This window comes from Coregonus clupeaformis, unplaced genomic scaffold (genome assembly GCF_020615455.1).
Source record: "Coregonus clupeaformis isolate EN_2021a unplaced genomic scaffold, ASM2061545v1 scaf0173, whole genome shotgun sequence".
In the NCBI taxonomy this organism is placed as follows: domain Eukaryota; kingdom Metazoa; phylum Chordata; class Actinopteri; order Salmoniformes; family Salmonidae; genus Coregonus; species Coregonus clupeaformis.
Genome location: NW_025533628.1, coordinates 90870 through 116008, shown reverse-complemented (window position 1 = coordinate 116008; position 25139 = coordinate 90870). Strand labels below are relative to the sequence as shown.

Below are 25139 nucleotides of genomic sequence, written 5' to 3'. Positions count from 1 at the left end.
CAGAGCCCTGGGGGACACCAGTAGTGAGACATTAAAGAGGACCTAGTACAGAGCCCTGGGGGACAGCAGTAGTGAGACATTAAAGAGGACCTAGTACAGAGCCCTGGGGGACAGCAGTAGTGAGACATTAAAGAGGACCTAGAGCAGAGCCCTGGGGGACACCAGTAGTGAGACATTAAAGAGGACCTAGTACCGAGCCCTGGAGGACACCAGTAGTGAGACATTAAAGAGGACCTAGTACAGAGTCCTGGGGGACACCAGTAGTGAGACATAATGGAGGACAGAGTACAGAGCCCTGGGGGACACCAGTAGTGAGACATAAAGGAGGACAGAGTACAGAGTCCTGGGGGACACCAGTAGTGAGACATTAAAGAGGACCTAGTACAGAGCTCTGGGGGACACCAGTAGTGAGCCATTAAAGAGGACCTAGTACAGAGTCCTGGGGGACACCAGTAGTGAGACATTAAAGAGGACCTAGTGCAGAGCCCTGGGGGACACCAATAGTGAGACATAATGGAGGACCTAGTACAGAGCCCTGGGGGACACCAGTAGTGAGACATTAAAGAGGACCTAGTGCAGAGCCCTGGGGGACACCAGTAGTGAGACATTAAAGAGGACAGAGTACAGAGCCCTGGGGGACACCAGTAGTGAGACATTAAAGAGGACCTAGTACAGAGCCCTGGGGGACACCAGTAGTGAGACATAATGGAGGACCTAGTACAGAGCCCTGGGGGACACCAGTAGTGAGATATAATGGAGGACAGAGTACAGAGCCCTGGGGGACACCAGTAGTGAGATATAATGGAGGACCTAGTACAGAGCCCTGGGGGACACCAGTAGTGAGATATAATGGAGGACCTAGTACAGAGCCCTGGGGGACACCAGTAGTGAGATATAATGGAGGACCTAGTACAGAGCCCTGGGGGACACCAGTAGTGAGACATTAAAGAGGACCTAGTACAGAGCCCTGGGGGACACCAGTAGTGAGACATTAAAGAGGACCTAGTACAGAGCCCTGGGGGACACCAGTAGTGAGACATTAAAGAGGACCTAGTACAGAGCCCTGGGGGACACAACATGGACCAGACATGACTATCATACCCATTATGAAACAGGGGGTGGGGGGGGTAGCCTCCTGTACCTGTGAGAGAGGGGGGGTGGGGGGTGTGTAGCCTCCTGTACCTGTGAGAGAAGTGACAGTAGCTGCTACTTTCTCAGCGAAGCCGATGCGTGTGTTGAGGCCTGTTCCCACTGCAGTGCCCCCTGCTGCCAGCTCATATATTCTGGGCATGGCTGCCTTCACTCGCTCCATACTGTACTTTACCTGCTGCACGTACCCACTGAACTCCTGCAAAACGCAGAGAGACAGGGCAGTTAGTGGACTGGTAGGAATACATTTCAAATAGCTCATATGGCAGTTAGTGGACTGGTAGGAACACATTTCAAATAGCTCATATAGGGCAGTTAGTGGACTGGTTTTCAATATCTTCAGTTGTTAGGAATACATTTCAAATAGCTCATGGACAGGTGGACTGGTGAATACTTTCAAATTTTGATAGTTTCAAATAGCTCTTGGTTTGCTGTTCTGCTCATATAGGACAGTTAGTGGACTGGTAGGAATACATTTCAAATAGCTCATATAGGGCAGTTAGTGGACTGGTAGGAATACATTTCAAATAGCTCATATAGGACAGTTTGACATCTAGCAGACTAATATGTTATCACACTAGTGTTGCACCGAAACAGCGCTACTTTTTCAATACAACATGAAAAAAACGGTTCAGTACAAGAATTTTGTACTTTCGTTTCTTCTATCAAATGTGTCTCACGTTTGGAAATCAACTAAATGCATTGAAATGTATTAATTTGTCCAAGTTTCTCATAAGCCATAAACAGTTATTCGTATTCCCTGCAGCTTTCTCAAGAGGCAACGACAAGGGACACCCCTCTGTGTCTGTGTGTACGGTTCGCGTATGTCTCCTTCTACCCCCCCCTCCCCCACCCCCCCATAAAATAAAATAAAAAGGTGGTTGTCCCACTGGCTATCCTAAGGTGAATGCACCAATGTGTAAGTCGCTCTGGATAAGAGCGTCTGCTAAATGACTTAAATGTAAATGTGTAGCCGTTAGCATGCTAATGATAACAGTCTGCTGGAGATGGAAAGGCTTTCCCAAAAAACCTTCTCCATTAAAAGCGAACTACTAAGCAGCCTGTGCCGACCTGGCAGAGTCAGGATTATTTGCATCAATCCAGTGGACATTTATTTTACAAAACTTAATAAAGTGCGATTTTGACAGCGAAAAGCTTCTTTCTTTGCCATGCTATCATTTTGGTATCGAGTATCATGATACTGAACCTGGTATCGGAGTCAAAATTCTGGTATCGTGACAACACCATATCACAGAGAGAGGCACAGAGGTTATAGCATGACATAACATGACACTGGCCACAGCTAAATGAATCAATCAGCAACATCATGATCATCAGAGACATAGTGTCTTCAGTTAGAGAGCGTTAAACTGCGTCCTACAACATAAAGACATTATGAGATGTGTGTGACCTGTCCCAGGGACAACGGCACATCATCCTGTGTGTCTATGTACTGTACCTGTCCTAGAGACAACGGCACAGCATCCTGTGTGTCTATGTATTGTACCTGTCCTAGAGACAACGGCACAGCATCCTGTGTGTCTATGTACTGTACCTGTCCTAGAGACAACGGCACAGCATCCTGTGTGTCTATGTACTGTACCTGTCCTAGAGACAACGGCACAGCATCCTGTGTGTCTATGTATTGTACCTGTCCTAGAGACAACGGCACAGCATCCTGTGTGTCTATGTATTGTACCTGTCCCAGAGACAACGGCACAGCATCCTGTGTGTCTATGTATTGTACCTGTCCTAGAGACAACGGCACAGCATCCTGTGTGTCTATGTATTGTACCTGTCCTAGAGACAACGGCACAGCATCCTGTGTGTCTATGTATTGTACCTGTCCCAGAGACAACGGCACAGCATCCTGTGTGTCTATGTATTGTACCTGTCCTAGAGACAACGGCACAGCATCCTGTGTGTCTATGTATTGTACCTGTCCTAGAGACAACGGCACAGCATCCTGTGTGTCTATGTATTGTACCTGTCCTAGAGACAACGGCACAGCATCCTGTGTGTCTATGTATTGTACCTGTCCTAGAGACAACGGCACAGCATCCTGTGTGTCTATGTATTGTACCTGTCCTAGAGACAACGGCACAGCATCCTGTGTGTCTATGTATTGTACCTGTCCTAGAGACAACGGCACAGCATCCTGTGTGTCTATGTATTGTACCTGTCCTAGAGACAACGGCACAGCATCCTGTGTGTCTATGTATTGTACCTGTCCTAGAGACAACGGCACAGCATCCTGTGTGTCTATGTATTGTACCTGTCCTAGAGACAACGGCACAGCATCCTGTGTGTCTATGTACTGTACCTGTCCTAGAGACAACGGCACAGCATCCTGTGTGTCTATGTACTGTACCTGTCCCAGAGACAACGGCACAGCATCCTGTGTGTCTATGTACTGTACCTGTCCTAGAGACAACGGCACAGCATCCTGTGTGTCTATGTACTGTACCTGTCCCAGAGACAACGGCACAGCATCCTGTGTGTGTGTGCGTCCGATCTTGATGATGTCTTTGAACTCCACAGCCTTGGCGTGCAGGGCATCGTGGAGGTGTTGTAGGCCGGGGAGCAGAACCTCGTGGACCTCTTTGGCTGCTGCGATGTGCATGGCTGTGGGGAACGTATCGTTGGAGCTCTGCAAGAGTAGAGGACAGGTCCATTCAAATACTCTGCAAGACCCAACAATTTACATTAAATACAGACTGATTGATATTTAAACTCTTTGCCTGAGCTTTTCAGATATCATGAATAAACCTTTCAAACGAATTGCTGCAAACACTGCAATCTGTTACCCTTCTGAAGGTCCAAATAAAACATGGTCACTAGCTACTTCTTATCTTGTCAATCACAGTAGTGGTGGAAAAACAGTTTATTTCCTTCTTCAACATTTTGAATGAAATGAAAGAGCGTTTCTGAACGGTTAGCCTACCTGGCTTTTGTTGACGTGGTCGTTGGGGTGCACCGGGTCCTTGCTCCCCAGCTTCCCTCCCAGGATCTCGATGGCCCTGTTGCTGATCACCTCGTTGACGTTCATGTTGGACTGAGTTCCTGACCCGGTCTGCCACACAACCAGAGGGAAGTGGTCATCCAGCTTACCAGCTGCCACCTGGTAAAGGGACATGGACTTCAGTACAGGGGAGGCCTGCATGCCTTAGCCTGGTAAAGGGACATGGACATCAGTACAGGGAGGCCTGCTGCCTTAGCCTGGTAAAGGGACATGGACATCAGTACAGGGAGGCCTGCATGCCTTAGCCTGGTAAAGGAACATGGCCATCAGTACAGGGAGGCCTGCATGCCTTAGCCTGGTAAAGGGACATGGACATCAGTACAGGGAGGCCTGCATGCCTTAGCCTGGTAAAGGGACATGGACATCAGTACAGGGAGGCCTGCATGCCTTAGCCTGGTAAAGGGACATGGACATCAGTACAGGGAGGCCTGCATGCCTTAGCCTGGTAAAGGGACATGGACATCAGTACAGGGAGGCCTGCATGCCTTAGCCTGGTAAAGGGACATGGACATCAGTACAGGGAGGCCTGCATGCCTTAGCCTGGTAAAGGAACATGGACTTCAGTACAGGGAGGCCTGCATGCCTTAGCCTGGTAAAGGGACATGGACATCAGTACAGGGAGGCCTGCATGCCTTAGCCTGGTAAAGGGACATGGACATCAGTACAGGGAGGCCTGCGTGCCTTAGCCTGGTAAAGGGACATGGACATCAGTACAGGGAGGCCTGCATGCCTTAGCCTGGTAAAGGGACATGGACATCAGTACAGGAGGCCTGCATGCCTTAGCCTGGTAAAGGGACATGGACATCAGTACAGGGAGGCCTGCATGCCTTAGCCTGGTAAAGGGACATGGACATCAGTACAGGGAGGCCTGCATGCCTTAGCCTGGTAAAGGGACATGGACATCAGTACAGGGAGGCCTGCATGCCTTAGCCTGGTCAAGGGACATGGACATCAGTACAGGGCCTGCATGCCTTAGCCTGGTAAAGGAACATGGACTTCAGTACAGGGAGGCCTGCATGCCTTAGCCTGGTAAAGGGACATGGACATCAGTACAGGGAGGCCTGCATGCCTTAGCCTGATCAGGACATGGACATCGGTACAGGGAGGCCTGCATGCCTTAGCCTGGTAAAGGGACATGGACATCAGTACAGGGAGGCCTGCATGCCTTAGCCTGGTCCAAGGGACATGGACATCAGTACAGGGAGGCCTGCATGCCTTAGCCTGGTCCAAGGGACATGGACATCAGTACAGGGAGGCCTGCATGCCTTAGCCTGGTAAAGGAACATGGACATCAGTACAGGGAGGCCTGCATGCCTTAGCCTGGTAAAGGGACATGGACATCAGTACAGGGAGGCCTGCATGCCTTAGCCTGGTAAAGGGACATGGACATCAGTACAGGGAGGCCTGCATGCCTTAGCCTGGTAAAGGAACATGGACATCAGTACAGGGAGGCCTGCATGCCTTAGCCTGGTAAAGGGACATGGACATCAGTACAGGGAGGCCTGCATGCCTTAGCCTGGTAAAGGGACATGGACATCAGTACAGGAAGGCCTGCATGCCTTAGCCTGGTAAAGGAACATGGACATCAGTACAGGGAGGCCTGCATGCCTTAGCCTGGTAAAGGGACATGGACATCAGTACAGGGGAGGCCTGCATGCCTTAGCCTGGTAAAGGGACATGGACATCAGTACAGGGAGGCCTGCATGCCTTAGCCTGTAAAGGACATGGACATCAGTACAGGGAGGCCTGCATGCCTTAGCCTGGTAAAGGGACATGGACATCAGTACAGGAGGCCTGCATGCCTTAGCCTGGTAAAGGGACATGGACATCAGTACAGGGAGGCCTGCATGCCTTAGCCTGGTAAAGGGAACATGGACATCAGTACAGGGAGGCCTGCATGCCTTAGCCTGGTAAAGGGACATGGACATCAGTACAGGGAGGCCTGCATGCCTTAGCCTGGTAAAGGGACATGGACATCAGTACAGGGAGGCCTGCATGCCTTAGCCTGGTAAAGGGACATGGACATCAGTACAGGGAGGCCTGCATGCCTTAGCCTGGTAAAGGGACATGGACATCCGTTAGTACAGGGAGGCCTGCATGCCTTAGCCTGGTAAAGGGACATGGACATCAGTACAGGGAGGTCTGCATGCCTTAGCCTGGTCCAAGGGACATGGACATCAGTACAGGGAGGCCTGCATGCCTTAGCCTGGTAAAGGAACATGGACATCAGTACAGGGAGGCCTGCATGCCTTAGCCTGGTAAAGGGACATGGACATCAGTACAGGGAGGCCTGCATGCCTTAGCCTGGTAAAGGGACATGGACATCAGTACAGGGAGGCCTGCATGCCTTAGCCTGGTAAAGGGACATGGACATCAGTACAGGGAGGCCTGCATGCCTTAGCCTGGTAAAGGGACATGGACATCAGTACAGGGAGGCCTGCATGCCTTAGCCTGGTAAAGGGACATGGACATCAGTACAGGGAGGCCCGCATGCCTTAGCCTGGTAAAGGGACATGGACTTCAGTACAGGGAGGCCTGCATGCCTTAGCCTGGTAAAGGAACATGGACATCAGTACAGGGAGGCCTGCATGCCTTAGCCTGGTAAAGGGACATGGACATCAGTACAGGAGGCCCGCATGCCTTAGCCTGGTAAAGGACATGGACATCAGTACAGGGAGGCCTGCATGCCTTAGCCTGGTAAAGGAACATGGACATCAGTACAGGGAGGCCTGCATGCCTTAGCCTGGTAAAGGGACATGGACATCAGTACAGGGAGGCCTGCATGCCTTAGCCTGGTCCAAGGGACATGGACATCAGTACAGGGAGGCCTGCATGCCTTAGCCTGGTAAAGGGACATGGACATCAGTACAGGGAGGCCTGCATGCCTTAGCCTGGTAAAGGGACATGGACATCAGTACAGGGAGGCCTGCATGCCTTAGCCTGGTAAAGGGACATGGACATCAGTACAGGGAGGCCCACATGCCTTAGCCTGGTAAAGGGACATGGACATCAGTACAGGGAGGCCCGCATGCCTTAGCCTGGTAAAAGGGACATGGACATCAGTACAGGGAGGCCCTGCATGCCTTAGCCTGGTAAAGGGACATGGACATCAGTACAGGGAGGCCCACATGCCTTAGCCTGGTAAAGGAACATGGACATCAGTACAGGGAGGCCTGCATGCCTTAGCCTGGTAAAGGGACATGGACATCAGTACAGGGAGGCCTGCATGCCTTAGCCTGGTAAAGGGACATGGACATCAGTACAGGGAGGCCTGCATGCCTTAGCCTGGTAAAGGGACATGGACATCAGTACAGGGAGGCCTGCATGCCTTAGCCTGGTAAAGGGACATGGACATCAGTACAGGGAGGCCTGCATGCCTTAGCCTGGTAAAGGGACATGGACATCAGTACAGGGAGGCCTGCATGCCTTAGCCTGGTAAAGGGACATGGACATCAGTACAGGAGGCCTGCATGCCTTAGCCTGGTAAAGGGACATGGACATCAGTACAGGGAGGCCTGCATGCCTTAGCCTGGTAAAGGGACATGGACATCAGTACAGGGAGGCCTGCATGCCTTAGCCTGGTAAAGGGACATGGACATCAGTACAGGGGAGGCCTGCATGCCTTAGCCTGGTCCAAGGGACATGGACATCAGTACAGGGAGGCCTGCACTGCCTTAGCCTGGTAAAGGGACATGGACATCAGTACAGGAGGCCTGCATGCCTTAGCCTGGTAAAGGGACATGGACATCAGTACAGGGAGGCCTGCATGCCTTAGCCTGGTAAAGGGACATGGACATCAGTACAGGGAGGCCTGCATGCCTTAGCCTGAGTAAAGGACATGGACATCAGTACAGGGAGAGGCCTGCATGCCTTAGCCTGGTCAAAGGGACATGGACATCAGTACAGGGAGGCCTGCATGCCTTAGCCTGGTAAGGACATGGACATCCGTTAGTACATTGAGGCCCACATGCCTTAGCCTGGTCCAAGGGACATGGACATCAGTACAGGGAGGCCTGCATGCCTTAGCCTGGTAAAGGGACATGGACATCAGTACAGGGAGGCCCACATGCCTTAGCCTGGTAAAGGAACATGGACATCAGTACAGGGAGGCCTGCATGCCTTAGCCTGGTAAAGGGACATGGACATCAGTACAGGGAGGCCTGCATGCCTTAGCCTGGTAAAGGGACATGGACATCAGTACAGGGAGGCCTGCATGCCTTAGCCTGGTAAAGGGACATGGACATCAGTACAGGGAGGCCTGCATGCCTTAGCCTGGTAAAGGGACATGGACATCAGTACAGGGAGGCCTGCATGCCTTAGCCTGGTAAAGGGACATGGACATCAGCACAGGGAGGCCTGCATGCCTTAGCCTGGTAAAGGGACATGGACATCAGTACAGGGAGGCCTGCATGCCTTAGCCTGGTAAAGGGACATGGACATCAGTACAGGGAGGCCTGCATGCCTTAGCCTGGTAAAGGGACATGGACATCAGTACAGGGAGGCCTGCATGCCTTAGCCTGGTAAAGGGACATGGCCATCAGTACAGGGAGGCCTGCATGCCTTAGCCTGGTAAAGGGACATGGACATCAGTACAGGGAGGCCTGCATGCCTTAGCCTGGTAAAGGGACATGGACATCAGTACAGGGAGGCCTGCATGCCTTAGCCTGGTAAAGGGACATGGACATCCGTTAGTACATTGAGGCCCACATGCCTTAGCCTGGTAAAGGGACATGGACATCAGTACAGGGAGGCCTGCATGCCTTAGCCTGGTAAAGGGACATGGACATCCGTTAGTACATTGAGGCCCACATGCCTTAGCCTGGTAAAGGGACATGGACATCAGTACAGGGAGGCCTGCATGCCTTAGCCTGGTAAAGGGACATGGACATCAGTACAGGGAGGCCTGCATGCCTTAGCCTGGTAAAGGAACATGGACATCAGTACAGGGAGGCCTGCATGCCTTAGCCTGGTCCAAGGGACATGGACATCAGTACAGGGAGGCCTGCATGCCTTAGCCTGGTAAAGGGACATGGACATCAGTACAGGGAGGCCTGCATGCCTTAGCCTGGTAAAGGGACATGGACATCAGTACAGGGAGGCCCGCATGCCTTAGCCTGGTAAAGGGACATGGCCATCAGTACAGGGAGGCCCGCATGCCTTAGCCTGGTAAAGGGACATGGACATCAGTACAGGGAGGCCTGCATGCCTTAGCCTGGTAAAGGGACATGGACATCAGTACAGGGAGGCCTGCATGCCTTAGCCTGGTAAAGGAACATGGACATCAGTACAGGGAGGCCCGCATGCCTTAGCCTGGTAAAGGGACATGGACATCAGTACAGGGAGGCCCGCATGCCTTAGCCTGGTAAGGGACATGGACATCAGTACAGGGAGGCCTGCATGCCTTAGCCTGGTAAAGGGACATGGACATCAGTACAGGGAGGCCTGCATGCCTTAGCCTGGTAAAGGGACATGGACATCAGTACAGGGAGGCCTGCATGCCTTAGCCTGGTAAAGGGACATGGACATCAGTACAGGGAGGCCTGCATGCCTTAGCCTGGTAAAGGGACATGGACATCAGTACAGGGAGGCCTGCATGCCTTAGCCTGGTAAAGGGACATGGACATCAGTACAGGGAGGCCTGCATGCCTTAGCCTGGTAAAGGGACATGGACATCAGTACAGGGAGGCCTGCATGCCTTAGCCTGGTAAAGGGACATGGACTTCAGTACAGGGAGGCCTGCATGCCTTAGCCTGGTAAAGGGACATGGACATCAGTACAGGGAGGCCTGCATGCCTTAGCCTGGTAAAGGGACATGGACATCAGTACAGGGAGGCCTGCATGCCTTAGCCTGGTAAAGGGACATGGACATCAGTACAGGGAGGCCTGCATGCCTTAGCCTGGTAAAGGGACATGGACATCAGTACAGGGAGGCCTGCATGCCTTAGCCTGGTAAAGGGACATGGACATCAGTACAGGGAGGCCTGCATGCCTTAGCCTGGTAAAGGGACATGGACATCAGTACAGGGGAGGCCTGCATGCCTTAGCCTGGTAAAGGGACATGGACATCAGTACAGGGAGGCCTGCATGCCTTAGCCCGGTAAAGGGACATGGACATCAGTACAGGGAGGCCTGCATGCCTTAGCCTGGTAAAGGGACATGGACATCAGTACAGGGAGCCTGCATGCCTTAGCCTGGTAAAAGGGACATGGACATCAGTACAGGGAGGCCTGCATGCCTTAGCCTGGTAAAGGGACATGGACATCAGTACAGGAGAGGCCTGCATGCCTTAGCCTGGTAAAGGGACATGGACATCAGTACAGGGAGGCCTGCATGCCTTAGCCTGGTAAAGGGACATGGACATCAGTACAGGGAGGCCCGCATGCCTTAGCCTGGTAAAGGGACATGGACATCAGTACAGGGAGGCCCGCATGCCTTAGCCTGGTAAAGGGACATGGACATCAGTACAGGGAGGCCCGCATGCCTTAGCCTGGTAAAGGGACATGGACATCAGTACAGGGAGGCCTGCATGCCTTAGCCTGGTAAAGGGACATGGACATCAGTACAGGGAGGCCTGCATGCCTTAGCCTGGTAAAGGGACATGGACATCAGTACAGGGAGGCCTGCATGCCTTAGCCTGGTAAAGGGACATGGACATCAGTACAGGGAGGCCTGCATGCCTTAGCCTGGTAAAGGGACATGGACATCAGTACAGGGAGGCCTGCATGCCTTAGCCTGGTAAAGGGACATGGACATCAGTACAGGGGAGGCCTGCATGCCTTAGCCTGGTAAAGGGACATGGACATCAGTACAGGGAGGCCTGCATGCCTTAGCCTGGTAAAGGGACATGGACATCAGTACAGGGAGGCCTGCATGCCTTGAGCCTGGAAAGGGACATGGACATCAGTACAGGGAGGCCTGCATGCCTTAGCCTGGTCCAAGGGACATGGACATCAGTACAGGGAGGCCTGCATGCCTTAGCCTGGTAAAGGAACATGGACATCAGTACAGGGAGGCCTGCATGCCTTAGCCTGGTAAAGGGACATGGACATCAGTACAGGGAGGCCTGCATGCCTTAGCCTGGTAAAGGGACATGGACATCAGTACAGGGAGGGCCTGCATGCCTTAGCCTGGTAAAGGAACATGGACATCAGTACAGGGGAGGCCTGCATGCCTTAGCCTGGTAAAGGGACATGGACATCAGTACAGGGAGGCCTGCATGCCTTAGCCTGGTAAAGGAACATGGACATCAGTACAGGAGGCCTGCATGCCTTAGCCTGGTAAAGGGACATGGACATCAGTACAGGGAGGCCTGCATGCCTTAGCCTGGTCAAAGGGACATGGACATCAGTACAGGGAGGCCTGCATGCCTTAGCCTGGTAAAGGAACATGGACATCAGTACAGGGAGGCCTGCATGCCTTAGCCTGGTAAAGGGACATGGACATCAGTACAGGGAGGCCTGCATGCCTTAGCCTGGTAAAGGGACATGGACATCAGTACAGGGAGGCCTGCATGCCTTAGCCTGGTAAAGGGACATGGACATCAGTACAGGGAGGCCTGCATGCCTTAGCCTGGTAAAGGGACATGGACATCAGTACAGGGAGGCCTGCATGCCTTAGCCTGGTAAAGGGACATGGACATCAGTACAGGGAGGCCTGCATGCCTTAGCCTGGTAAATGGACATGGACATCAGTACAGGGAGGCCTGCATGCCTTAGCCTGGTAAAGGGACATGGACATCAGTACAGGGAGGTCTGCATGCCTTAGCCTGGTAAAGGGACATGGACATCAGTACAGGGAGGCCTGCATGCCTTAGCCTGGTAAAGGGACATGGACATCAGTACAGGGAGGCCTGCATGCCTTAGCCTGGTAAAGGAACATGGACATCAGTACAGGGAGGCCTGCATGCCCTAGCCTGAAAGGGACATGGACATCAGTACAGGGAGGCCTGCATGCCTTAGCCTGGTCCAAGGGACATGGACATCAGTACAGGGAGGCCTGCATGCCTTAGCCTGGTCCAAGGGACATGGACATCAGTACAGGGAGGCCTGCATGCCTTAGCCTGGTCCAAGGGACATGGACATCAGTACAGGGAGGCCTGCATGCCTTAGCCTGGTAAAGGAACATGGACATCAGTACAGGGAGGCCTGCATGCCTTAGCCTGGTAAAGGGACATGGACATCAGTACAGGGAGGCCTGCATGCCTTAGCCTGGTAAAGAGACATGGACATCAGTACAGGGAGGCCTGCATGCCTTAGCCTGGTAAAGGGACATGGACATCAGTACAGGGAGGCCTGCATGCCTTAGCCTGGTAAAGGGACATGGACATCAGTACAGGGAGGCCTGCATGCCTTAGCCTGGTAAAGGGACATGGACATCAGTACAGGGAGGCCTGCATGCCTTAGCCTGGTAAAGGGACATGGACATCAGTACAGGGAGGCCTGCATGCCTTAGCCTGGTAAAGGGACATGGACATCAGTACAGGGAGGTCTGCATGCCTTAGCCTGGTAAAGGGACATGGACATCAGTACAGGGAGGCCTGCATGCCTTAGCCTGGTAAAGGGACATGGACATCAGTACAGGGAGGCATGCATGCCTTAGCCTGGTCCAAGGGACATGGACATCAGTACAGGGAGGCCTGCATGCCTTAGCCTGGTAAAGGGACATGGACATCCGTTAGTACATTGAGGCCCACATGCCTTAGCCTGGTCCAAGGGACATGGACATCCGTTAGTACATTGAGGCCCACATGCCTTAGCCTGGTCCAAGGAACATGGACATCCGTTAGTACATTGAGGCCCACATGCCTTAGCCTGGTCCAGCATCTGTCTGTGCCGTCTTGCCAACTCCTATTGTCATTGCTGCACCATGTTTAGGACCTTCTGGGACGAGGCGAACACTGGCTATAACGTTACATTTAGGTCATTCAATTGTTCAGTATTGTATCAAAAGCATTATCAAGACCAGTACCAAGTACCACCTGAGCATTAAATCAATACCAAGGCATTCATTAGTACAAGGAGGGCACCATGGATAAATGTAACTAGTAGGTCTAATGTAGCCAGCGAATAGCTTGATCCCAGATCTGTTTGTGCCGTCTTGCCAACAGCACAAACAGGTCTGGGACCAGGCTAGGTAGCAAGGTCTAGTGCTCTGCTTGTGTTCAGTACTGTATCAAAAGCTATTCTCTACAGCAGTCTAGCCTAATGTTAGCAGAAACAGACAGGCACCCGGGGCTAGGCTGATGTCTAATCTGGGAACTCACAAAGTTGAGAGAGTCATGCAACCCCCTGCTCTCTCCTGTGGTGTTTTTGTTAGTTTCCCTGTTCACCCTGCTTTAGGCACCTCATCAGCAGCCTGCACGATGGCCTCAGCCAGCTTCGGGTCCAGTCCATAGTCCTTGTTCACCTCCGCAGCAGCCCTCTTCAGAATACCAAACGCTTTGATCACCTGGATCTGGTGAATACGAAGGAAAGCAGCTGTGAGGACATGTGTAGCTACAAAGATTGGACTCTACACAAGGATACACATGATACAGTGGCTTGCGAAAGTATTCACCCCCCTTGGCATTTTTCCTATTTTGTTGCCTTACAACCTGGAATCAAAATTGATTTTTAGGGGGGTTTGTATAATCTGATTTACACAACATGCCTACCACTTTGAAGATGCAAAATATTTTTTCTTGTGAAACAAACAAGAAATAAACAAAAAACTTGAGCGTCATAACTATTCACCCCCCCCAAAGTCAATACTTTGTAGAGCTCACCTTTGCAGCAATTACAGCTGCAAGTCTCTTGGGGTATGTCTCTATAAGCTTGGCACATGTAGCCACTGGGATTTTTGCCCATTCTTCAAGGCAAAACTGCTCCAGCTCCTTCAAGTTGGATGGGTTCCGCTGGTGTACAGCAATCTTTAAGTCATACCACAGATTCTCAATTGGATTGAGGTCTGGGCTTTGACTAGGCCATTCCAAGACATTTAAATGTTTCCCCTTAAACCACTCGAGTGTTGCTTTAGCAGTATGCTTAGGGTTATTGTCCTGCTGGAAGGTGAACCTCCGTCCCAGTCTCAAATCTCTGGAAGACTGAAACAGGTTTCCCTCAAGAACTTCCCTGTATTTAGCGGCATCGATCATTCCTTCAATTATGACCAGTTTCCCAGTCCCTGCCATTCCCACAGCATGACGCTGCCACCACCATGCTTCACTTTGGGGATGGTGTTCTCGTGGTGATGAGAGGTGTTGGGTTTGTGCCAGACATAGCGTTTTCCTTGATGGCCAAAAAGCTCAATTTTAGACTCATCTGACCAGAGTACCTTCTTCCATATGTTTGGGGAGTCTCCCACATGCCTTTTGGTGAACACCAAACGTGTTTGCTTATTTTTTTCTGGCCACTCTTCCGTAAAGCCCAGCTCTGTGGAGTGTACATCTTAAAGTGGTCCTATGGACAGATACTCCAATCTCCTCTGTGGAGCTTTGCAGCTCCTTCAGGGTTATCTTTGGTCTCTTTGTTGCCTCTCTGATTAATGCCCTCCTTGCCTGGTCCGTGAGTTTTGGTGGGCGGCCTTCTCTTGGCAGGTTTGTTGTGGTGCCATATTCTTTCCATTTTTTTATATTGGATTTAAATGGTGCTCTGTGGGATGTTAAATGTTTCCGATATTTTTTTTTTTTATAACCCAACCCTGATCTGTACTTCTCCACAACTTTGTCCCTGACCTGTTTGGAGAGCTCATTGATCTTCATGGTGCCGCTTGCTTGGTGGTGCCCCTTGCTTAGTGGTGTTGCAGACTCTGGGGCCTTTCAGAACAGGTGTATATATATTAAATAAAGTCCACCTGTGTGCAATCTAACTAATTATGTGACTTCTGAAGGTAATTGGTTGCACCAGATCTTATTTAGGGGCTTCATAACAAAGGGGGTGAGTACATATGAACGCACCACTTTCATTTTATTTGAAACAAGTGATTATTTTCATTTCACTTCACCAATTTGGACTATTTTGTGTATGTCCATTACATGAAATCAGAATAAAATCCATTTAAATTACAGGTTGTAATGCAACAAAATAGGAAACACGCCAAGGGGGATGAATACTTTTGCAAGGCACTGTACTTGAAGTAACCTTTAGTCTGATCTGAATCTAGGAAAATAGGACAGGAAATGTTAAAAGGATGTGTGTCCAATTTGTAGCGAGAGCTAGCTACAATGATTCCCTAAGACATGGCGGGACTGGTGACTACAGCCACAGGAATCTACAGCCATGTCTCAGGGCAAGCTACAATGATTATACAACAACAACAACAACAACAATAGGCCTACAACTTGAAATGATGAAGTAATATTTTGTCTGAACTTACTGGCATTCTCTCCGACGGTCCGCCGATCTTGAAGTTCATCGTGGACCTGACAGTCTGAGCCCCATAGTACTTGTCAACTGGCACCTTCAGCTCTCCAAAGGTGTCTGCCTCAATTCTGTACTCCGAAGACTTAACAACAACATTGAGACAGATAGTAAAGATGAAAAGTTAGTCTGGGTTACTTGACGGCTAGCTACATGGTTATTTGGTTAGAGTTGCGTAATCTCAAAAAGGAGTAGCTAGCTATACAGTCGTGGTCAAAAGTTTTGGTCTTCACAAAGTTCGCTGCTTCAGTGTTATGAGATATTTTTGTCAGATGTTACTATGGTATACTGAAGTATAATTACAAGCATTCCATAAGTGTCAAAGGCTTTTATTGACAATTACATTAAGTTTATGCAGAGAGTCAATATTTGCAGTGTTGACCCTTCTTTTTCAAGACCTCTGTAATCCGCCCTGGCATGCTGTCAATTAACATCTGGGCCTCATCCTGACTGATGGCAGCCCATTCTTGTATAATCAATGCTTGGAGTTTGTCAGAATTTGTGGGTTTTTGTTTGTCCACCCGCCTCTTGAGGATCGACCACAAGTTCTCAATGGGATTAAGGTCCGGGGAGTTTCCTGGCCATTGACCCAAAATTTAAATGTTTTGTTCCCTGAGCCACTTAGTTATCACTTTTGCCTTATTGCATCATGCTGGAAAAGGCATTGGTCGTCACCAAACTGTTCTTGGATGGTTGGGAGAAATTGCTCTCGGAGGATGTGTTGGTACCATTCTTTATTCATGGCTGTGTTCTTAGGCAAAATTGTGAGTGAGCCCACTCCCTTGGCTGAGAAGCAACCCAACACATGAATGGTCTCAGGATGCTTTACTGTTGGCATGACACAGGACTGATGGTAGCGCTCACCTTGTCTTCTCCGGACAAGCTTTTTTTGGGATGCCCCAAACAATCGGAAAGGGGATTCATCAGAGAAAACGACTTTACCCCAGTCCTCAGCAGTCCAATCCCTGTACCTTTTGCAGAATATCAGTCTGTCCCTGATGTTTTTCCTGGAGAGAAGTGGCTTCTTTGTTGCCCTTCTTGACACCAGGCCATCCTCCAAAAGTATTTGCCTCACTGTGCGTGCAGATGCACTCACACCTGCCTGCTGCCATTCCTGAGCGAGCTCTGCAGTGGTGGTGCCCCGATCCCGCAGCTGAATCAACTTTAGGAGACGGTCCTGGCGCTTGCTGGACTTTCTTGGGCGCCCTGACGCCTTCTTCACAACAATTGAACCTCTCTCCTTGAAGTTCTTGATGATCGGTTAAATGGTTGATTTAGGTGCAATCTTACTAGCAGCAATATCCTTGCCTGTGAAGCCCTTTTTGTGCAAAGCAATGATGACGGCACGTGTTTCCTTGCAGGTAACCATGGTTAACAGAGGAAGAACAATGATTTCAAGCACCACCCTCCTTTTAAAGCTTCCAGTCTGTTATTCTAACTCAATCAGCATGACAGAGTGATCTCCAGCCTTGTCCTCGTCAACACTCTCACCTGTGTTAATGAGAGAATCACTGACATGATTCTCTCATAGGGCGGCAGGTAGCTTAGTGGGTAAGAGCGTTGTGCCAGTAACCGAAAGGTCGCTGGTTCTAATCCCCGAGCCGACTAGGTGAAAAATCTGTCGATGTGCCCTTGAGCAAGGCACTTAACCCTAATTGCTCCTGGAAGTCGCTCTGGATAAGAGAGTCTGCTAAATGACTTAAAAAAAAAAAAAAAGATGGCAGCTGGTCCTTTTGTGGCAGGGCTGAAATAAAGTGGAAATGTTTTTGGGGGATTAAGTTCATTTTCATGGCAAAGAGGGACTTTGCAATTAATCTGATCACTCTTCATGACATTCTGGAGTATATGCAAATTGCCATCATCAAAACTGAGGCAGCAGACTTCGTGAAATTAGTATTTGTATCACTCTCAAAACATTTGACCACGACTGTACAGTATTTCAATTAAATGTTTCAAGGACAAAATTACATGTATTTAAGTACTTTGTTGTCGTGGGGACAGCAACATTAGTACAATAAAAGACGAAGATATACATCTCAGCAAAAAAAGAAACGTCCCTTTTTCAGGACCGTCTTTCAAAGATAATGAGTAAAAATCCAAATAACTTCACAGATCTTCTTTGTAAAGGGTTTAAACACTGTTTCCCATGATTGTTCAATGAACCATAAACAATTAATTAACATGCACCTGTGGAACGGTCGTTAAGACACTAACAGCTTACAGACGGTAGGCAATTAAGGTCACAGTTATGAAAACTTAGGACACTAAAGAGGCCTTTCTACTGACTCTGAAAAACACCAATAGAAAGATGCCCAGGGTCCCTGCTCATCTGCGTGAACGTGCCTTGGCCTGCTGCAAAAAGGCATGAGGACTGCAGATGTGGCCAGGGCAATAAATTGCAATGTCCGTACTGTGAGACGCCTAAGACAGCGCTACAGGGAGACAGAACGGACAGCTGATCGTCCTCGCAGTGGCAGACCACGTGTAACAACACCTGCACAGGATCAGTACATCCGAACATCACACCTGCGGGACAGGTACAGGATGGCAACAACAACTGCCCGATGTTACACCAGGAACGCACAATCCCTCCATCAGTGCTCAGACTGTCCGCAATAGGCTGAGAGAGGGCTTGTAGGCCTGTTGTAAAGGCAGGTCCTCACCAGACATCACCGGCAACAACGTCGCCTATGGGCACAAACCCACCATCGCTGGACCGGACTGGCAAAAAGTGCTCTTCACTGACGAGTCGCGGTTTTGTATCACCAGGGGTGATGGTCGGATTCGCGTTTATCGTCGAAGGAATGACCGTTACACCGAGGCCTGTACTCTGGAGCGGAATCGATTTGGAGGTGGAGGGTCCTTCATGGTCTGGGGCGGTGTGTCACAGCATCATCGGACTGAGCTTGTTGTCAATGCGGGCAATATCAACGCTGTGCGTTACAGGGAAGACATCCTCCTCCCTCATGTGGTTTGCTTCCTGCAGGCTCATCCTTACATGACCCTCCAGCATGACAATGCCACCAGCCATACTGCTCGTTCTGTGCGTGATTTCCTGCAAGACAGGAATGTCAGTGTTCTGCCATGGCCAGCAAAGAGCCCGGAACCTGTTGGATCGGAGGTTGTGGGCTAGGGCCATTCCCCCCAGAAACGTCTGGGAACTTGCAGGTGCCTTGGTGGAAGAGTGGGGTAACATCTCACAGCAAGAACTGGCAAATCTGGTGCAGTCCATGAGGAGGAGATGCACTGCAGTTCTTAATGCAGCTGGTGGCCACACCAGATACTGACTGTTACTTTTGATTTTGACCCCCCCTTTGTTCAGGGACACATTATTCCCTTTCTGTTAGTCACATGTCTGTGGAACTTGTTCAGTTTTATGTCTCAGTTGTTGAATCTTATGTTTATACAAACATTTACACATGTAAAGTTTGTGGAAAATAAACGCAGTTGACAGTGAGAGGACGTTTCTTTTTTTGCTGAGTTATATATACAGTTAAAGTCGGAAGTTTACAGTGGGGAAAAAAAGTATTTAGTCAGCCACCAATTGTGCAAGTTCTCCCACTTAAAAAGATGAGAGAGGCCTGTAATTTTCATCATAGGTACACGTCAACTATGACAGACAAAATGAGAAAAATAAATCCAGAAAATCACATTGTAGGATTTTTAATGAATTTATTTGCAAATTATGGTGGAAAATAAGTATTTGGTCAATAACAAAGTTTCTCAATACTTTGTTATATACCCTTTGTTGGCAATGACACAGGTCAAACGCTTTTTCTGTAAGTCTTCACAAGGTTTTCACACACTGTTGCTGGTATTTTGGCCCATTCCTCCATGCAGATCTCCTCTAGAGCAGTGATGTTTTGGGGCTGTCGCTGAGCAACACGGACTTTCAACTCCCTCCAAAGATTTTCTATGGGGTTGAGATCTGAGACTTCAAGGTCCTGGAGTGGCCTAGCCAATGCTTCTTACGAAGCCACTCCTTCGTTGCCCGGCGGTGTGTTTGGGATCATTGTCATGCTGAAAGACTCAGCCACGTTTCATCTTCAATGCCCTTGCTGATGGAAGGAGGTTTTCACTCAAAATCTCACGATACATGGCCCCATTCATTCTTTCCTTTACACGGATCAGTCGTCCTGGTCCCTTTGCAGAAAAACAGCCCCAAAGCATGATGTTTCCACCCCCATGCTTCACAGTAGGTATGGTGTTCTTTGGATGCAACTCAGCATTCTTTGTCCTCCAAACACGACGAGTTGAGTTTTTACCAAAAAAGTTCTATTTTGGTTTCATCTGACCATATGACATTCTCCCAATCCTCTTCTGGATCATCCAAATGCACTCTAGCAAACTTCAGACGGGCCTGGACATGTACTGGCTTAAGCAGGGGGACACGTCTGGCACTGCAGGATTTGAGTCCCTGGCGGCGTAGTGTGTTACTGATGGTAGGCTTTGTTACTTTGGTCCCAGCTCTCTGCAGGTCATTCACTAGGGTCCCCCCGTGTGGTTCTGGGATTTTTGCTCACCGTTCTTGTGATCATTTTGACCCCACGGGGTGAGATCTTGCGTGGAGCCCCAGATCGAGGGGAGATTATCAGTGGTCTTGTATGTCTTCCATTTCCTAATAATTGCTCCCACAGTTGATTTTTTCAAACCAAGCTGCTTACCTATTGCAGATTCAGTCTTCCCAGCCTGGTGCAGGTCTACAATCTTGTTTCTGGTGTCCTTTGACAGCTCTTTGGTCTTGGCCATAGTGGAGTTTGGTGTGTGACTGTTTGAGGTTGTGGACAGGTGTCTTTTATACTGATAACAAGTTCAAACAGGTGCCATTAATACAGGTAACGAGTGGAGGACAGAGGAGCCTCTTAAAGAAGAAGTTACAGGTCTGTGAGAGCCAGAAATCTTGCTTGTTTGTAGGTGACCAAATACTTATTTTCCACCATAATTTGCAAATAAATTCATTAAAAATCCTACAATGTGATTTTCTGGATTTTTTTCTCTCAATTTGTCTGTCATAGTTGACGTGTACATATGATGAAAATGACAGGCCTCTCATCTTTTTAAGTGGGAGAACTTGCACAATTGGTGGCTGACTAAATACTTTTTTCCCCCACTGTACATACACATAAAACTCATTTTTCAACCACTCCACAAATTCCTTGTTAACAAACTATAGTTTTGGCAAGTCGGTTAGGACATCTACTTTGTGCATGACACAAGTCATTTTTCCAACAATTGTTTACAGACAGATTATTTCACTTATAATTCACTGTATCACAATTCCAGTGGGTCAGAACTTTACATACACTAAGTTGACTGTGCCTTTAAACAGCTTGGAAAATTCCAGAAAATTATGCCATACAATAAGTTTTGTAGTGATTCCTATGTTGTTGATGTAAAGAATACTTGTTGGTCTGTGATGTGTAATGAGGAGCAACCAGACGCTGCACTTGACATATTTATGAAATTGCTTATTCCAGTTACTAATAAGCATGCACCCTTAAGAAAATGACTGTAAAAACAGTTAAATCCCTGTGGATTGATGAGGAATTGAAAACTTGTATGGTTGAGAGTATTGAGGCAAATAAGTCTGGCTGCACAAACGATTGGCAAACGTATTGCAAATTGAGAAATAATGTGACTAAACTGAATAAAAAGAAGAAACTATACTATGAAACAAAGATAAATGACAAAGAATGATAGTAAAAAGCTTTGGAGCACCTTCAATGAAATTGTGGGAAAAAAGGCAAACTCCGCTCCGTCAGTCATTGAATCAGATGGCTCATTCATCACAAAACGAACTGATATTGCCAACTACTTTAATGATTTTTTCATTGGCAAGATTAGCAAACTTAGGCATGACATGCCAGCAACAATTGCTGACACTACACATCCAAGTATATCTGACCAAATTATGAAAGTGTGGAAGAGGTGAAAAAATGGTTGTCTATCAACAATGACAAGCCACCGGGGTCTGACAACTTGGATGGAAAATTACTGAGGATAATAGTGGACGATATTGCCACTCCTATTTGCCAGATCTTCAATTTAAGCCTACTAGAAAGTGTGTTCCCCCAGGCCTGGAGGGAAGCTAAAGTCATTCCGTTACCTAAGAATAGTAAAGCCCCCTTTACTGGCTCAAATAGCCGACCAATCAGCCTGTTACCAGCCAATAGTAAACTTTTGGGAAAAATGGCGTTTGACCAGATACAATGCTATTTTACAGTAAACAAATTGACCACAGACTTTTAGCACGCTTATAGGGAAGGACATTAAACAAGCACAGCACTTACACAAATTACTGATGATTGGCTGAGAGAAATTGATGATGATAAAAAGATTGCGGGGGCTGATTTGTTAGACTTCAGTGCGGCATTTGACATTATTGATCATAGTCTGCTGCTGGAAAAACGTATGTGTTATGTAGGGGTGTAACGATTCGTTTTAACAACGATTCGATTTGTATCACGATTCGTGGTTGTCGATACGATTCAAGGACGATATTGGTTCATTTAGAACGATACGATCCGAAACGATTCAGTGACTTGAAATCGATTCAGTAACCTTTTTAGCCAAAAATTCAACCAGTGTGACTGAAATAAATACCTGGTAACCAGTTGCATTTTAATGGCTGGCAATAGTCTTGATATTTTTAACAGTGTTTCATGCCTCCATGCAGACCATCTGGTATTATGAAACTTACCCAGTTCCACAAAGGAGATCCCATTTTCTTCACATAGCTTTATTCAGTGCAGCAGTTTTTTTGCTCCACCTTTTTGTAAATAAAACTGCAGCAGCTTGACCACTAGAGCGATGAAATGTCTCACAGTAAGGAACGTTGCGATCAGCTGATTTCGCGCAATTCTCCAGTGTGTGTGCGGTGCACAGAATGTGCACAAGGGAGTCTCCAACCGCAGCATGTTGCCGGAGTATGGAAAGAGAAAAATATTAAACAGAGCTTGCCGCTGTTCTTCATTCAGCTTGTCTCGCCATCTGGCAAGTGGGCGACTGGACATTTATTCTCGGCTAGCTTTTAGCAATGGCTTGCGCCACATTCGTGTGCTCCTTGCTCTTTTCATGTTTGTCAAATAAAGGATGGTTGAAATTCTTTGAGCCTTTATAAAATGCACCTGTTTTGTCTGCTAGATGTGGATTTGAGCGGCAAATCTTGCACCACATTTCAGTGCGCTCATCGTTAGCTTCAAGCCACTGCACATCTTGGAGCCACTTTTCCGAAAAAAGTATTTTCTTCGGCTCTGGCTCCAGTTGGCGTTTCTTTGTAGGTGGTGAAACGCCAAAGAAGCTGCTTAATGTCTGTTGCTTTTTGGACATCCCTGACAGTAGTTGACAAGCAACATGTCATGTGTAAGGTTAGATGAGAAGATCGGTCAAATCGCAAAGGCGCGTAGTAACACAAGTGGCATTACGCATTCCTGATTTTTGTCGCGCTTGCGTATCTGCGTACCAGTTATGTGCACCCCTGCATATAAAGTCTGACGTGCTTAAATCCAATGGGTTATTTCCTAGTATCGATACAATCGATTTATTACATTTTAAAACGATGTTAGATCGATATATGTTGTCCAAAAGGCCAACTCGCCGAGCACAGATCGATGTAGTTGGATCATATGAATATAAATCGATACATCGATGTAGTAGATGGATCGTTACACCCCTAGTGTTATGGCTTTACATCCCCTGCTATATTGTGGATAAAGAGTTACCTGTCTAACAGAACACAGAGGGTGTTCTGTAATGGAAGCCTCTGCAACATAATCCAGGTAGAATCAGGAATTCCCCAGGGCAGCTGTCTAGGCCCCTTACTTTTTTCAATCTTTACTAATGTCATGCCACTGGCTTTGAGTAAAGCCAGAGTGTCTGTATGCGGATGACTCAACACTATACATGTCAGCTACTACAGCGACTGAAATGACTGCAACACTTAAAGAGCTGCAGTTAGTTTCTGAGTGGGTGGCAAGGAATAAGTTAGTCCTAAATATTTCTAAAACTAAAACCACTATTTGGGACAAATCATTCACTAAACCCGAAACCTCAACTAAATCCTGTAATAAATAATGTTGAAATTGAGCAAGTTGAGGTGACTATTTAAAATTGTATAAACTTACTTAATTTTGGACCTCAGGAAGAGTAGCTGCTGCCTTGGCAGCAGCTAATGGGGATCCATAATAAAGCCAAATAGACTCGTTATTGCCATTTTATTGTGTTACTATTTCCTATTTAGCACATTTTACTTTTTCAGTCTGTATTGTTGGGAAAGGGCTTGTCAGTAAGCATTTCACGGTAAAGTCTACACCTGTTGTATTCGGCGCATGTGACAAATATAATTTGATTTGAACTCCGTGTGAACTTGGCAAGTATGCAGTGAAAGTTGGCCAGTTAGCACGCTAGCTAGCTAGCTAGCTAGCTAGCAGATAATTGTAAACTGACTTTGACCTTCTACTTGCTTGACAAGATAACATTAGCCAACTTACAAGCTAGCTTGCTTGCTTGCTACCAGAATATTGCTGTGAATACTTGTGTTTCTCGTTTGAAAAACTATCTGCGGTTGTCCTAAAAGCACCATTACTGCATTCGTGTAAAGCTAGCAAGGTGGCTAACTACTAATTCATTTTAGCTAGTACTACTAATGGGCTAGCTAGCCAGTTAGCTTGGCTAACTAATAAGGTCATTTACGGGCCTGCGATGGGTTAACAACTGACTCCGATCTCCGAAAAGACAAAACGTACCATTCTGGAGGATGTGAAGATGACTCCTGCAGCAGGATTGTGCTTTGTGTTGGCTAGGTTCCTCTGCAACGCCTGGAGTTTGCAGTTAAATCGCTGGACGTTTCTCAAATAGCGATACATTGCGCTAGCTCAGCTGTCACTATATACCAGGGAGAAGGGCGGAACTAAAATGAGCCAACCACAAATCTGTGTTAAGGGGGCGGAAACATATATTTGCAACGTTTCTTGTGCACGGGGGGAGATCATTTAAAGCAGCACACCGAATCAAAAGCAGTACAAAACGTTATACTACATTTGTCTGTCTTCATGCCGTTGAAGCAAGTGACGTTGTTTGATATTACAGGATTTTTCATTAGATTTGAGGCCTTTTGGGTTTTCAGAACCAGTGTTGGGTATTTGAAAATGTGTCGGCAATCATGTAACCTGGACAGCCGCTAGTGGGCGGTATTTACATGTCTTTTTACGGATCTCCACGTCAAAAGACCGGTAAATAGCGGACACTAGCGGCTTTCCAGGCTAGAAATCATGCAATGTTGAGTCCTAAAATGTTATCTCGAATAACTGATAGGCACAGAGGGATAGGTGAGCACTGCAGCTACCAATTTAATTGTCTAAACCTGAATTTATCCTATGCGGATTTTTAGACTAAGTTGTTTTAAGCCTTTGTGTGTTATTTTTCAAATCAAATCACATTTTATTTGCCACATGCGCCGAATACAACAGGTGTAGACATTACAGTGAAATGCTTACTGACAAGCCCTTAACCTACAATTGCAGTTAAGAAAATAAAGTTAAGTAAAAAATAGATAAGTAAAAAATAAAATAAAT

At 48.0% G+C, this 25139-nt stretch overlaps 1 protein-coding gene across 4 annotated transcripts in view; it reads right to left on the bottom strand.

The window, feature by feature from the left end:
• The window catches only part of LOC121578733 (fumarate hydratase, mitochondrial), a 36904-nt gene extending 12437 nt beyond the window's left edge, over positions 1 to 24467 (bottom strand). For 3 of the 4 annotated variants that reach the window (XR_006002827.2, XM_041893129.2, XM_041893136.2), the window contains exons 1-6: positions 24312 to 24466; positions 15524 to 15652; positions 13514 to 13624; positions 4094 to 4270; positions 3617 to 3799; positions 1183 to 1348 (exon numbers count right to left, since the gene is read on the bottom strand). Coding sequence is in view for 3 of the 4 variants with exons in the window: in XM_041893129.2 (XP_041749063.2) it covers positions 1183 to 1348; positions 3617 to 3799; positions 4094 to 4270; positions 13514 to 13624; positions 15524 to 15652; positions 24312 to 24431 (886 nt within the window). In the remaining variant the exon portion in view is untranslated. Of the gene's footprint in view, positions 1 to 1182; positions 1349 to 2608; positions 2636 to 3616; positions 3800 to 4093; positions 4271 to 13513; positions 13625 to 15523; positions 15653 to 24311 lie in introns of all 4 variants that reach the window. The other variant, XM_041893143.2, reaches the window with a different exon arrangement.
• Between the last annotated feature and the right edge of the window lie 672 nt (positions 24468 to 25139).